This window comes from Syngnathus leptorhynchus, chromosome 8 (assembly GCF_054491065.1).
Source record: "Syngnathus leptorhynchus isolate UIUO chromosome 8, UIUO_Slep, whole genome shotgun sequence".
NCBI lineage: Eukaryota > Metazoa > Chordata > Actinopteri > Syngnathiformes > Syngnathidae > Syngnathus > Syngnathus leptorhynchus.
The window spans coordinates 6,637,553-6,650,618 of record NC_141202.1 but is presented as its reverse complement, the minus strand read 5'-3'; the positions used below and the strand labels follow the sequence as shown (position 1 = coordinate 6,650,618).

Below are 13,066 nucleotides of genomic sequence, written 5' to 3'. Positions count from 1 at the left end.
ATTAAATTATACTTCTTTTCCATGCAGCAATTTTAAAATCATGAAACCATGTGTATATTGTTATGTTTTAAAGTTTAAACAGATAGAAGCAACAACTGGCAGTGAAAATAACATCCAACAAAAACACAATTGTATTCATTATAAAAAAGAAAGGACTTTCCAATGCCGACAAGTTCATTAAAAATTACATGGACTGAGGAGAAGGTTTGATAAGCTAAACTGACATTAGAAGATTAGCTCATCATCATTAAAGACAGTCAGAAACTTAGGCTATCAATTTACAAACCCTCTAGGTTATCTCAATTCTAAATTCCAAATGTTCTTTTCACAGTGCTGTATTGCTCAAGACATTAGCAATGTAAACTTCTCTTTTCTTTCTCACTAACAAGGAGACACCCCCCATCCTCCAAAGAACGACATTATGAACATTTTAAAAAGTAAGCATATACATTTCTCACCTGCATGACATGATTGGTCAACTATGAGTCCCAATTGAGGTAAAAATGTAATACTGTGATGGATAACTAACTTTTCTTGTGAAGATTTTATTCGGATAGTGATGGTGACTGGAGGGACTTGCCGCTGACTGGGCTATTGCTGTAAGGATGCCAGTTACCTCTCTCTCTGTCCTTGTTGTCATGCTTGTGCTTGTGTTTATGTTTGTGTTTCTTCTTCTTCTTCTTTTTGTGCTCGTGATGGTGGTGGCCATGCTCCCCTTTATGTTTTGAAGGCAAGGGCGCAGTGGAGTCTTTGGAGAAAGATGGTATAGGCGTGGCCGGCATGGAGAGCATTGACTGATCGACGAATGCCGGCTCTTTACCTTTAAAGGAAAGCATTGTTGCGGTAAACAAACTGAAATATCTGAACTGTGTTAGTATATCACCTGGTGTGGAGGGTCGCTCCAAAAGGTTGAGGTGATGATGAATGAAGGCCTGACTATCGTGGACAGTCTCCATATCAATATCTTCCTCTTCCATGTTAAACTACAACCAACCAAAGCAAAACGATTCATAACTGAGGAAAGTTTTGTGCAACATATTAAAAAAAAACACCATCCAACCTTGGCAATAGACATAGCAAGACGAATAACAATTCCTTACTCTGATCTTGTAGCGTCTACCGTCATCATCTTGATGTTGCAGTGCTTGTCCGGGCTCTGGTGGGGAACCCAGATGAGTCTCGGCTTTTCTCTTGATGCCCTGAGGAGGCTGCCCTACACCACACACGCCGAGTGAAATAGGATCAGGCTCTTCATCCTCCTGCTAGAGGGAAAAAAGGAGATATGATGTTTCCTATCCATAGCATTTCTTTATTTAATCCCCTCAATGTGTACAATTCCATTTTTATCTGTCCTATAGAATCAATTTGCCACCACTTTTTCATTATCAATGAATTGTTTCCAGCATAGCACTTACAGGTGGATAATTTAAACCGACACCGTGGATTCCAATACTGGCGGGTGTGTCAATGACCACACCAACACTCTGTTCAGGTTTGATGGTGGGGTTTAGTACTGCCTTCTTCTCCTTCAGGTTCAAAACCAGGCCGAGCTCGGGGAGGGGCAGGCAGGAAGGCCGAGTCAAGCCAAACAAAGTGTAGTAGAGGTTGACAGCATCGCAACGCAGCCGCCAGTCATGAGAGGTACCTGAGGAGAGGAAGAGTGAAAAGTCAAATACTAATTGGTGATTTTATATGACAAGTGAATATAAGTATCCAGGAACAATTTGGTCCCATCACACATATCTCACCTCTCACTGCTGCTCAAATCTCCCACACTTGTCCACTTTCTAGCTTTAGACCTCCTCCTGCTTCATTATAAAATCCTTACCATCCCTTTGACAGCTCAACCTTCTTCCAGCAAATCTTGGCAAAGCCTTTATTCAATCAATATGTGATACTCTTTATACTAACTGCCTCTGTTCATTCCTTTGAGGTGCAGTGTATAAATGCAGTAGATGGAAAAGAGTTTTAGACAGATAAGCATATTGACAGGCTTTTGTCTGAGACTCACCTGAGTTCATAAGCTTCCAAAGCTGGTCCACAAGAGCTTCATTGCATATAGCTGATTCTGTTGTCTTGGTGAAGGGTGGATTCTTAGAAAGCATGGCTAAGATCTTATGTCTGACAGAACAACATATGTTGAAAGTGTTAACATGTACATTAGATATAAGATATCGTTTCATTACTAATGCACTTTGTGTTTTCATTCCATAAATATAGTCAGATTTTTCAATTACGTAAATATGGTTTCCTCTCTAAACAAAAAGCAATTTCTCGGGAGAGGGATCTGAAATAAGCATTAAACATTAAAATGAGCAAAGCTTTTATACAAGAAAAGGTGACAATGAGAATAATGAGTGCAGGTAAAAGCGTGGATAATTAAATGTCAGAAAGTAGTATGCTATGCCTCATGAAATGAAGTAAACCAGGGAAGTTGTGAGTTTAAGACACATGGAGAGGAAGATCACATATTTATCACAGAAAGAATAACGTTATGAAAAAGTGCCACTTAAATGTTAAAATCAAGAAAGCCTGAAAGCCTTACTAACCTGACATAAGGAGCTGGGTCACTTTGAACCAGGTTGAGTAGCCACTGCAGCTCAACTGCACTCTTTTCAACTGCAAAATAAATAACATGATCAAAATAACACATACAGCAGAATTTTTTTTGTAACTTTTACATAGCCAAAGCTAATCAAACGATAGATATCATCAATACACTTGCACATTACCTCTCGTATAGTCCACCAGAGCCTCGAGGGCAGCAACACGAACATCAACAAAGTGGCCATACTCTGCATAGGACCTGAACAGTGATGCTTCACTTGGGATGTGACCGTTTCTTTGAAGTTGTCGAATGGCTTTAAGGCAACTATGAACGAAGCCCAAGAGATGGAGAAAATAATGAAAAAATACAATCTGATTATGCAAAATTAAATAATAAACTTCAAACGAATGGATAAAAAAATATCAACAATAATGTCAGTCAAAGTGAAAAGCAAAATATCTCAAAACATGACAATTTAATCAAGTCCACAGTTTGTAACTGTCATCTTTCCTGTCTATTTTCTTTTCAACACACTTAGCAGCTACCTGATTGTAATTGTGCTCCTGAAGCTTGGCAATAGTTTCTCCATGTTGAGGAATCTAGTTATCTCCTCCAAAATGAGACGCACATCAGCATTTAAATTGTCCACTGTTCGAGTCTCATTGTTGATACTGATGGCTGGTGTCAAAGAGTTGGTCAGTGCTTCGAGCAGATCTGCACGGTAGTAATTATCTGAGAACTGCAAACAGACCAAGAACGTGAGAGTGTTAGTACGGTAAGCAACCAAACAATACTCAATCAATACTCATCACATATATATAACTCCTGAACTTGCCATCATTACAGGAATATCTTGTGTTACGAAATAATCTAAAATCATGAAAAGTAAGGACATTTGGGCAGTGTTAAGAATGTTGATAACTGTGTTGCGGTGTCTTTACTTTGTTCTTCCTGTTGTCGTTGTACTTGATAAGATCAAGGATGAAGTTGAGGACATCTTTGGGACAGAGGTTCTGGACATCTCTGAGTAACGCCATGGCAACAGGCATAGTCTTGCAAGGCAGACAGAAAAAGGGTACGTTAGGTGTAAATTACAAAAGAGGTGGGTAGACGTAATAGCCAATTGCAGAATATATCCATCAATGAGAAAAACCTGTCTTAGATATTTTTTTTAACTTCACACCTTCCATTATTTATCAGTGTCTTTAGCAGTGCCTTTCCTTTGCTTAGGATATTGTAAAGGCTGTTTATTTTCTCTCTTGTGGTCTAATAAGAACCTCAAAATGACACTAAGGTTGTATGTGGTACTGTGACACCAGATAACAAATGACATAACATGAAACAGTTTTACCCAGTTTGGTTCACTTTTTGCCTAAACCTTACTTGAGTGAAGATACCCAAATAGTAAAATATTCAGTGCTTGTTTTGATAGGGACAATCTACCTTTTGCAGGAAGTAGCTCTGGAAGTTGATAAAGTTGTTGGTCTTCACAATATTGGGGCAACTCTTACAGCAGAACATTCTGGTGAAAAGAGACTTCATAGCTGGTGGGCCCTGCCATGTGCTCACCATAGCATTGGCTATCTGCAATTAATAGGTGCACAGAACAACAGTTTTTATATTTCGATACTTAAATGGAAATGCATTGCGTACAATGCCAAGGAAAAGTATTTGCCCTTTTATGATTTACCGTTTTTCTAATCACGTTTATCATACAAATCCAGACAATCTCAAAATTTATATAATGGAGGACAAAGGATAAATTGGTATTTACTTACTGTACATGCTAATCATTTGGTCATCATGCAACCTAATTAGTGTAATATGAACCTCAAAATGTTTTAGGCACCATCAAGTTAAGGTACAGTATCATATACTGCAGATGGGAAAACGGCCTTCTGGCTAACTCTGGCATATTGACAGAAATGTTCACTAATATGTGCTGTCCCTGTGATAGATAAATAAATAAATTAAATTAAAAATATACCTTTGCCAAACAAAAGCAGGCTTGTATGCGGACTTTGTAGAAACACTGGTCTTGTTCAAGGATGTCAGTCAGAGCCAGTCTGGAGGCAGGAGTTGGGAAGGTTTCAAGAGCCGATATGGCCTCCTCCTGCAAAATTCAAAAATGCAGCCATGAAGAAAAAATATTGATGTTGGAATGATCTGCATGGCAAAGTGTGAAAGCAAAGTCAAACTTTTCTACCACCTGCGATTGGATTGTAGAATACTGACTTTCCAAAGGAACCCTCTACTACGAATAAATCACCCTACTAACGTAGCAGCCGTGGCTTCATGTTGGCTAGTTCACATTGCTATTGTTATCTTAAAATTGAATTGCATCGGTGCTGTGCGTATGTGTGCGTACAATGTATACATATATAAAAAAAGACAGGTTGAATAAATTGTCTCAAAATGATTCTTTGATGCCCATGAGTGTATCTGTACCCGTAATCTTACTGCAGTTGAATCTTCATTCATAACATAACAATAAATAATAGTACAATATTTATTGCAGCTAGCCATTATCAATCCATATATGTATCCTTTTAGCTTTTGAAATTATTTATAGAACAGTAACCTTAAGTCCTGTAGCTAATACCGCAATACCATTTTTGTAATCACTTGCATAGATCTGCACCTAAAAATCAAATCAATCTTACAGCTGAACGCCATTTCACACCCGTATTGAGAGCTCAACTACTGTTTCACACAATTTGAATAAGAGACCTTACATACCTGTGCAACTACATCTCTTTCATAACGCAGCTGGTATTGCCACATGAAGTCAGCTTGCTCCAATTCGACCTTCCTCAGAATTGACATATCAGGGTCAATCCGTATCCACAGCAGTGGAGAGTCAGCACTATGTGAGAAAGAAGAGCAACGTACAGGTTACCTGTCAGTCTCGTCCCTTCGCTAAACTATTTTGGAAAAGCAAATTTAGCAATTGCCGTATTGACTTCTTACTCCATGGCTGATAAGTCCATGTCCACTTCCTCTCCATTCATCAGTGGAATTTTCTTTTTCTTATTTCTAGGAAGAATATCAAATAAAAAAATAAAACATTAGTCCAATTATAAGACACCTTCTAATTGATAATCAAAAAATGCATTTGCCGTTTCTCGAATCATACTACAATGTTACAACTCCTTGAGTAACACATATTTGTTTTCCAACTGCCAAAGTGACTAGTGAATTTTTTAAACAGGTTTAACAGCACCTTCGGCTCTTGGAGTGACATGGAATATCATGTTTGAGGCTGTTCTCCTCTATTTGCAGGGTATGGTTGAATGACCCATCTAGTTCCTGCACCGTCACCTTGATGGGACCCTGGGGGATATAGAAAAGTTTGAGAAGATAGTGCATCGTATTTATATGAGTTTTTTGAATGAGCCTGTTTTTTGTTACCGACCATTCAAATACCCTGATATAAATAACCATGACACACAGATTCATAAAAATCAATCTAAATTCCATGGTCAAGATGAAAAGATCTCATATCACAAAACACTCACAACATATTTCTGTGTTCCTGAAGATGTGTAGTCTTGGCGGATCTCTAACTCTAAAACATTCCTCTTTCTGTTGAAGGCAAAGCTGCCATAGAATTTTACCACAGCACTCTGATCTCTGGTTATGAACAAGTTAAGAGATAAGAAAAGAAAAAAAAACTTGAACAATAAACTGTCATTTGAGTGTGTGCTCTCTTTAGGATTACTGACAAAAAAAAATTTGTCAAAGAAATACTTGACATCTTGCATTACAAGGGAAAAAAATATTGCACTCTACAAGACCAATAAAGAAATAACTTACTGTACACTTGATTATTTCAGACTTTTACAGGCCATATGAAATTACATAGATCAGACCATAGCCCATATCAGTGGATTGAAGGATACACCCATTGTTTGATAAGAGGGGATATGTCTTTGCCAGAGACATTAGAGATTGATTTCAAGAAGGCATGAGTAGAGAGAAGCATCTGATTCCACATGTGACTCTGGTATCTCTGTGATGAGGCTGTGCTAGCCAGACTCAAAAGCTTGTTGAAAACCTTAAGGAAATATAGACAAAAAAAGTAAGTCGCCAATTTTTAGTCCAGATCATGCCATTTGTAATTACATCGACTGATTAATACGCAGGTAGTTTAAGGATGTAAAAAGACAAAATATCTGAACAACATTTCACCAATGAGGCAATAGAAGTGTAGCTCATACTGAGAACTTGAGAGCATAGAACTCGAAAACCTCGGTCGAAAAGAGCATCCTGTCCGATACAATGCGTATTGTTATGCAGTATAGGAAAATAAAGACCGCTCACCTGCAACATGAACTCCATGCTGATCCTATTTTCGATCAGTCTCATCACCAAGTGAGCCTTACATTGGAACATTCTGTAGTACTCCCATGACAATGTGTGTGGGTGCTTTAGGGAGAAGTGAAGGTGGGGAGTTGGGCTGGAAAAAGAAATACTAGTATGAGCATGTGATTTCAACCTGTTTAATTCCATCACTCTTGAGATTGGAACTGGATTAAAATGTATTTACTTGTCCTTTTCTTTGCCTCCACTGAATGTTGGGTGCAAAAGAACACCTCCCATCTTGAGTTCATATTCCACAATTTTGTCCAGCTCCTGTGACAAAATAGATATCTAATTTAAAAATAGACCACAGATGTTGCAACGCCTTCAAATATTGCATGTAATGTCTGGGTGTCATGCAAGAAGTATTGCCCAATGGAAGTCATCCCATGGAAACAAGATCTCGAAATACAAACGATGAATCTTTAATTGTACACTGCTATTCTCTCTATAGCTTGGGCTACTTATATACACTATAATTACAGTAATGCATCTCTACTAACACAGTATTATCTATTCTGCATCAGATAGTGAAATGTGAATTTATCCAAGTTGCAAAAAAATGTAGAACAAATTAAACTCAAGCAGATACCTCTTTGATCCAATGCCGATACTCGTTCACTCCAAAAGTCTTCTTCAGATACAAGCCAAAGATATAGCCCGAGATTCCCTTCAATACCCACTCGTCAGCCCTGCAGAACATATGTAAAAACTCACAGTAACTATGCACTCGATTGCTTCCCATAAGGTTGCTGAATTAAAAGTGCCATTCTCCTTTTTAATCCAGTCTGCGGCTCAGCAGACTTCATCTGTTGATCAGCAGTACGGACTGGTTCCATCACTTACAGTGATCAACCCCAATTATTTTCCAGTTGTGGTGGATCATATTAACACCACCAAGGGATGTAGAATTTGGTCTTTGCTTTCAATATCAAAATAGGGAAAATGCTCCAAGTTGGCTTGACCGTTAGTTTGTATGCACTGAGCTCTTTGCTCTAAATAGCTATTAACAGCAAGGGATACAAAATACTTAGTAGGCAGTTATACTAGGGCTTTTACTGATTAAAATACATCAGCACTGTCTTAATGACATGATAGGCATATTTTTGTTTTCAAGTCCATAATAAAACACATGTAGGAGTCATTTGATGTAGGTCACACATTTGGCCGTTAGGTGTCACCATTGAATAGGCAGTGTACTCAATCAGTTTCAGAAAGTGATGCCGTTGGGCAATCCTTAAATTTGCATATTCCTGCTTTACATTATCGTACAGTTAACGTTCATGCTTGGATAAAAAGAAAAAATAGAAGACTACTTTTTACTTTTACTCGAGACATCATTTTAAATTATCAGTCATTTTAGTTGTGTGCAATTAATAGCCACTAATTGTCTCTTATAGCCATTGCGGAATGCCACAAAATATAATGCAATGGTTGCCTTTGCATTAGCAAATTTAAGGATTTAGTAGGTTATAAATTTAAGGTGGTTACAAATTTGCTCTGACTTTGGGGATGTTAGAAATCTAGTTTATAAAATACGAATTGTTGCAACTATCAGAGTGACATTGCAAGAGATCAGTGTATCAATCAGCTATATTACAGTAGTGGGCATTTAAGGAAAATGTATCTCACCAAGACATCCTGGAGATGAAACACCCAAAAAACTGTTGAGCCAAGGCCTGGGCAAGGCAACGACGTGTCAAAGGGGTCTGGTCGATGATCATCGCACTGTGCAGTAGGTTGGTGCTGGAAGACAAGGCAAAGTCCTGTGATGTGAGAAGCGGGGAGGGAAATACCCAAACCAAAAACACTATATGCAAAACCACATACAAGTTGTAAAAGGAAATGTGTGATATTAGATTTTTAGGCCTCTATCTTTGCCCTTAAACACCCTCGCATCAAAATCCCTCCAAATTTTAATTAAAGCTCTCTGCTCTAAGGCCTAGTTGTCATATCAGTCTCTAGCTTTGATGACCAAGTATGGAGAAATCTAGGAGATTATCGTGTCACATTATATTCCATAAATTACATTCTATTACACCCCTACCATCAATGTCTTCAAACTTTAAACTGTTTTTAGAAGTAGTACAGTATGTCTTATACTGACACCAGGTGGCTAAGGCAAGCACACCAGAAGCTTGCTCAACAAGTTACCACTGCACATTTCAACTACAAATGTGAAAAAGAAAAAATATATATATAACAAAAAAACCAAGTTACTCAAAATCTTGCTTACTTGAAGATGCTCATGGAAGCATAGGAAGACACTTGCACATAGGACTCATCCACAAAAACAGTCTTAAAGCAGGAGTAAGGGTAGCGGCACGTTAGAATTTCTTCATAGAACTCGAAAATCTCATGCAGGTAAGACATGGAATGCTTGAGAAGTGGCAGCAGTTGGGGCAGGCAAAAGTGGGTCACCTGATGGGAGGACAGAACAATAAAATGATGGTTAAACAAGTTGAGTTAGGACAGTTATCCTGACTTCACATCTTTTTTCTTGCACAGCAAAAATGCTTGACTACCAATTACTTTGCACAACTATGAGCAAGCAAAAAGTGAACATTTTCAAACCACAAAACAACCACAAACACACCTCATGCATGTAGGGGTCCACAAGGATTTCAAAAGGCCCGACAGCCAGGGAAATGTTGGGGGCTGCAGTTGGGATAGCTAGGACATAGTGAAAAGTTTTTTTTCTCATGTCATGTGTGTAGACTGTCTCTACTAGGTCACCGCATGACACTGCAACCATGGAGGAATCTATGGTGAACTCCAGTTTCCATGTGCACAGCTCTGAGTAGGAGTCCACACAAGGGAACCAGAACCTTGGAAAAAGAAAAAAGGAAACGTCAATCAATTCATCAGAAGTCTTTGCTTTCAGTGATACCTTGCTCCATCAAGGTATCCCAAAGGATCACAACATACACAATCAAAGATTAAAATTTTCCAATCAAAGAAATAAAGTGGGAAAAAAGGTGAGTACAGGTGAGTACTATTACTAATTCAAAAAATATGTAGTAATGTGCCTCAAGATTTGTACATAAAATAAAAGCTTCAGTAATACCGAGTGGAGTTGTGGTGTCCAAAGGAGAACACGTGAGCACCTCTCTCTGCCATACTGCCTTCCACATCATGGATAACAAAGTGGAGACCACCTTTTGGCTGGTCCAGGGAAAATTCAATGTATACCTTCAAGAGATGTGAATCTGGAGAGAGAGAGGTTGGGCAATAAAGATGAGATATAGTCATGCACTGAGGTTATGTTAGATTGCCTCACCATCTCCTTGTTTCCAAAGTTCAGAAGGAACCTTGATGACCAACTCCCCATGACCTGCATCTGGGTCCACAGCACTCACTGCGGCAGTGTAGGCACTAGAGAAATAATTCAGGTTCCTTCTGTGGAAAAAAACAAATCATACCAATTATTTAGGCTGGGGTGTACCAACAAAGTTTAATTTAATCTAAGAGTAGCACTGGTCAGTTAGTAAAACTAAGTTTAAAATGAGTTGTTGGAAAAAGCTGCGATCCAAAAATGCGATCCAAAAACCTTTTGACATCCTGTACTTACTGTTTGGACTCACTGTGGCACACTTCCAAAGTAGGGTCATTGTAAATGACTGAAGCTTCGAGATCATTTATTCGAACCCTGTAGATACGGCACTGTTTACTGTTTAACTTGATTCTGTTAAGGTTAGCCACTGTAGGGATTATGGTCAACTCAACATAGCCCTGGGTGAAGGAAAAAAGAAGAGGAAAAAATATACATCATTAGTTATTTTGAATTATAATCATTACTTGTTAAAACAGTCCCCTCACTTGTTATTATCATGTTTGTCATAATACCATATGCCCATGATGTCATTAAAATGCAAGCAAAAAGTAGGATAAGGATGTCAAACATAAAGTGAGACTCTGTGGCTGCTTTTTATTTGAATTGTCGCAATCATGAAATCCACCCAAAACATGTCATTTTCACATCACTGTGATTGAGCAAAAAATGTTTTGTTTTGTTTGTTTTGTTTAGTGAAACATAGCAGTGATCTGTGCTCCTGCAGCCATGCAAAGTGCTCTCAGTAGTGGACAACACCCGATATAATAAAGACGTAATTAATGCCACTATGACCGCATTCTGTGGAAAATTGGGCATCATAAACTTAAAAATCGTATGTTTGACACAACACTTGACATGAATAGCATTTTATAAGATGTGGGTCTTGTAGGATATCATTATCCTCTGCAAGTATTGATCATGTAGTAAAGCAGTTAAATTCATCCTTGCGTTTATACTCACGATTACAGATTTTCTTTGGAAGTTGATATTGTTGATGCACACAACCTGGTGGGTCGTAAAGGAAAAGGCAAAATGACATTACATATCATTTTAACAACATATTCTTATAAACGAGGTGTTTTCTAGTCAACAAAGTCAACATGCAAAGAATAAAAATACTTATAATTTAAAGGGTCGTGGACTCTCAAATCCTTTATCCCTTTTCCTGTTCATCTTCGTTTCGTTGTCACTCAACCTCGTCTCATTAGTTGAGTAATGTTGGTAGCACGTACAGAATAGTAAATCCCTCTAAGGCAAAGAACGGAGACAAAAACTGGTTCCACACCACGTCTGATTTTTAGATGAGGTAGTAAAAAGATTAGATTAGCGCTCAATGCAGATACATACTTGTTGGATCCACTCAGAAATATTTTTCAGAGATCACGACTGCAAGTGTATCATGCACACATAGATCGAGGCATGCATCATATCTACTTTACAAGTAGAACATAAGTCTAATGTATTATTCTTTCGTTTTCTGTTTCCGCATCCTCTTTTCTTCTTCTACAGCGGATGCCACAATATAGATGGCGGAATTGAACGTTTAGTCAGCGTTACCGCCATCTACTGTACTAAAATTGTAATTGAATGAGTAAATGAATGAACATGAAGAAAATAGAAAAACAAGAATAATATTTTAAAAAAGTAAAAAAAAAATAACTTGTGGTTTGGTTTTTGTAAATACTAGAGCACAAAAAAAGAAGAAAAAAAACAACGTGTTTGAAATTGTTTCCTTCACTAATACTGTTTATGCATCCCTATGTTACCTGAATTGATATTGCAGTTTCCTCAACCTGTTTTATACAGCTGGCTATGATTTTTCTGTAATAATAATAAAAACACACTTGTTAGCCCCAAGATCCTCAAGCCCACAGACACACACTTTCCAATGGAGCCAACATGTATGAAATACTGAAAAAAGACCTGCCCATTGGGTGTAAGAGAATAATCAGTGCCACAAACATTACAAAAGTCAGAAACCATCAACAGTGTAACTATATGACCGGCTTTATCCACAGGGGACCATTCCTGGTATTTAAATTCTTCCAAAAATATACAAAGGGTCAGATCTCAGTCCCCTTGTCAGCAGCATCAACTCTCTGACTTATAATATTGTTAAGTATGTGGCCAACATCTAAGCACCCTTGCTGAGCAATAAACCACATCACGTCCAAAACTCAATGGACTGTGTTAATAAGGTTAGAGACCTAAAGCTGAACAAAATGAAACTCGCTTACGTTTTGTTCACTGGCATCCAACCCAGGATGCAGTGGAAACTGTGAGGCAACAGCAACTACTTCACCACCTCCAAGACAGAGCCCAAAAGGTTTCACAAATAACCGATCAATCAACAACTAATTGATGAAAGTAATTGACAACTAAATCGATTAGAGCAATTTTTTAACTTAAAATTGTCCAAATCCTCCGATTTCACCCTCCAAACAGTAAAAATACTCTGATTTCTGTAGTCCACCCTGAACAAATGACTAACTTGGCAGATCCAGGAACGAAGTTTACCAAAATGTGGCCCTTTTCTCCTTTTACATAATAACTGGGGGGAAAAAAAATCCTCACCAGGGGCCAGAAAAGCTGACTGTGAAAAAACAACAATGTCGAGACAGATGAGGACACTATGAGGACGCTATGGACAAAACAAACGAAGGGGTGTTTGCTCAATACACCTTGTATCTGTTTGAAGCTTCTGCCTCATTTGCAACTCTACAGCGGAGGCCTGCTAAGCAAGTCTGTGTTAGAGAATAGCTGGTAACCTGGTTGCAACTGGTGGCTCACCATCAGGTTTACTAACCAGTAGCCTAAATCAT

The 13,066-nt window shown here is 38.3% G+C and overlaps 1 protein-coding gene across 5 annotated transcripts; it reads right to left on the bottom strand.

Annotated features, from left to right (window-relative positions):
• Positions 1–108: 108 nt before the first annotated feature.
• On the bottom strand, positions 109–11,759 carry taf2 (TAF2 RNA polymerase II, TATA box binding protein (TBP)-associated factor). 5 transcript variants are annotated; one of them, XM_085918522.1, is made up of 28 exons: positions 11,592–11,759; positions 11,368–11,517; positions 11,205–11,259; positions 10,482–10,642; positions 10,191–10,309; positions 9,978–10,119; positions 9,507–9,738; positions 9,147–9,331; positions 8,543–8,656; positions 7,503–7,602; positions 7,098–7,183; positions 6,872–7,007; positions 6,451–6,605; positions 6,067–6,181; positions 5,772–5,881; positions 5,519–5,584; positions 5,288–5,414; positions 4,536–4,661; positions 3,992–4,132; positions 3,490–3,600; positions 3,094–3,287; positions 2,733–2,872; positions 2,550–2,619; positions 2,012–2,121; positions 1,416–1,645; positions 1,101–1,259; positions 884–983; positions 109–820 (listed from the first exon to the last, which is right to left on the bottom strand). In XM_085918522.1, exons 2-28 carry the CDS (start codon positions 11,415–11,417, stop codon positions 546–548), a joined length of 3,609 nt encoding a protein of 1,202 aa, XP_085774648.1. In that variant the 5' UTR covers positions 11,418–11,517; positions 11,592–11,759; the 3' UTR covers positions 109–545. The 5 variants fall into 5 exon arrangements, with proteins under 5 accessions (XP_085774648.1, XP_085774645.1, XP_085774649.1 ...); XM_085918519.1 differs by having other exon boundaries at positions 1,101–1,262; positions 11,592–11,758; XM_085918523.1 differs by having other exon boundaries at positions 1,101–1,262; positions 5,288–5,405; positions 5,567–5,584; positions 11,592–11,758.
• Between the last annotated feature and the right edge of the window lie 1,307 nt (positions 11,760–13,066).

Bases quoted from the DNA above. Each gene is read 5' to 3' on its own strand.
- taf2 (XM_085918519.1), bottom strand. From the start codon at position 11,417: ATGAACAGGAAAAGGGATAAAGGATTTGAGAGTCCACGACCCTTTAAA. The intron at 7,603-8,542 runs GTGAGATACATT...TATGTTCTGCAG, and splicing joins TTCATCTCCAGGATGTCTTG to GGCTGACGAGTGGGTATTGA. The intron at 2,873-3,093 runs GTAGCTGCTAAG...CTTCGTTCATAG, and splicing joins AGGAGCACAATTACAATCAG to TTGCCTTAAAGCCATTCGAC.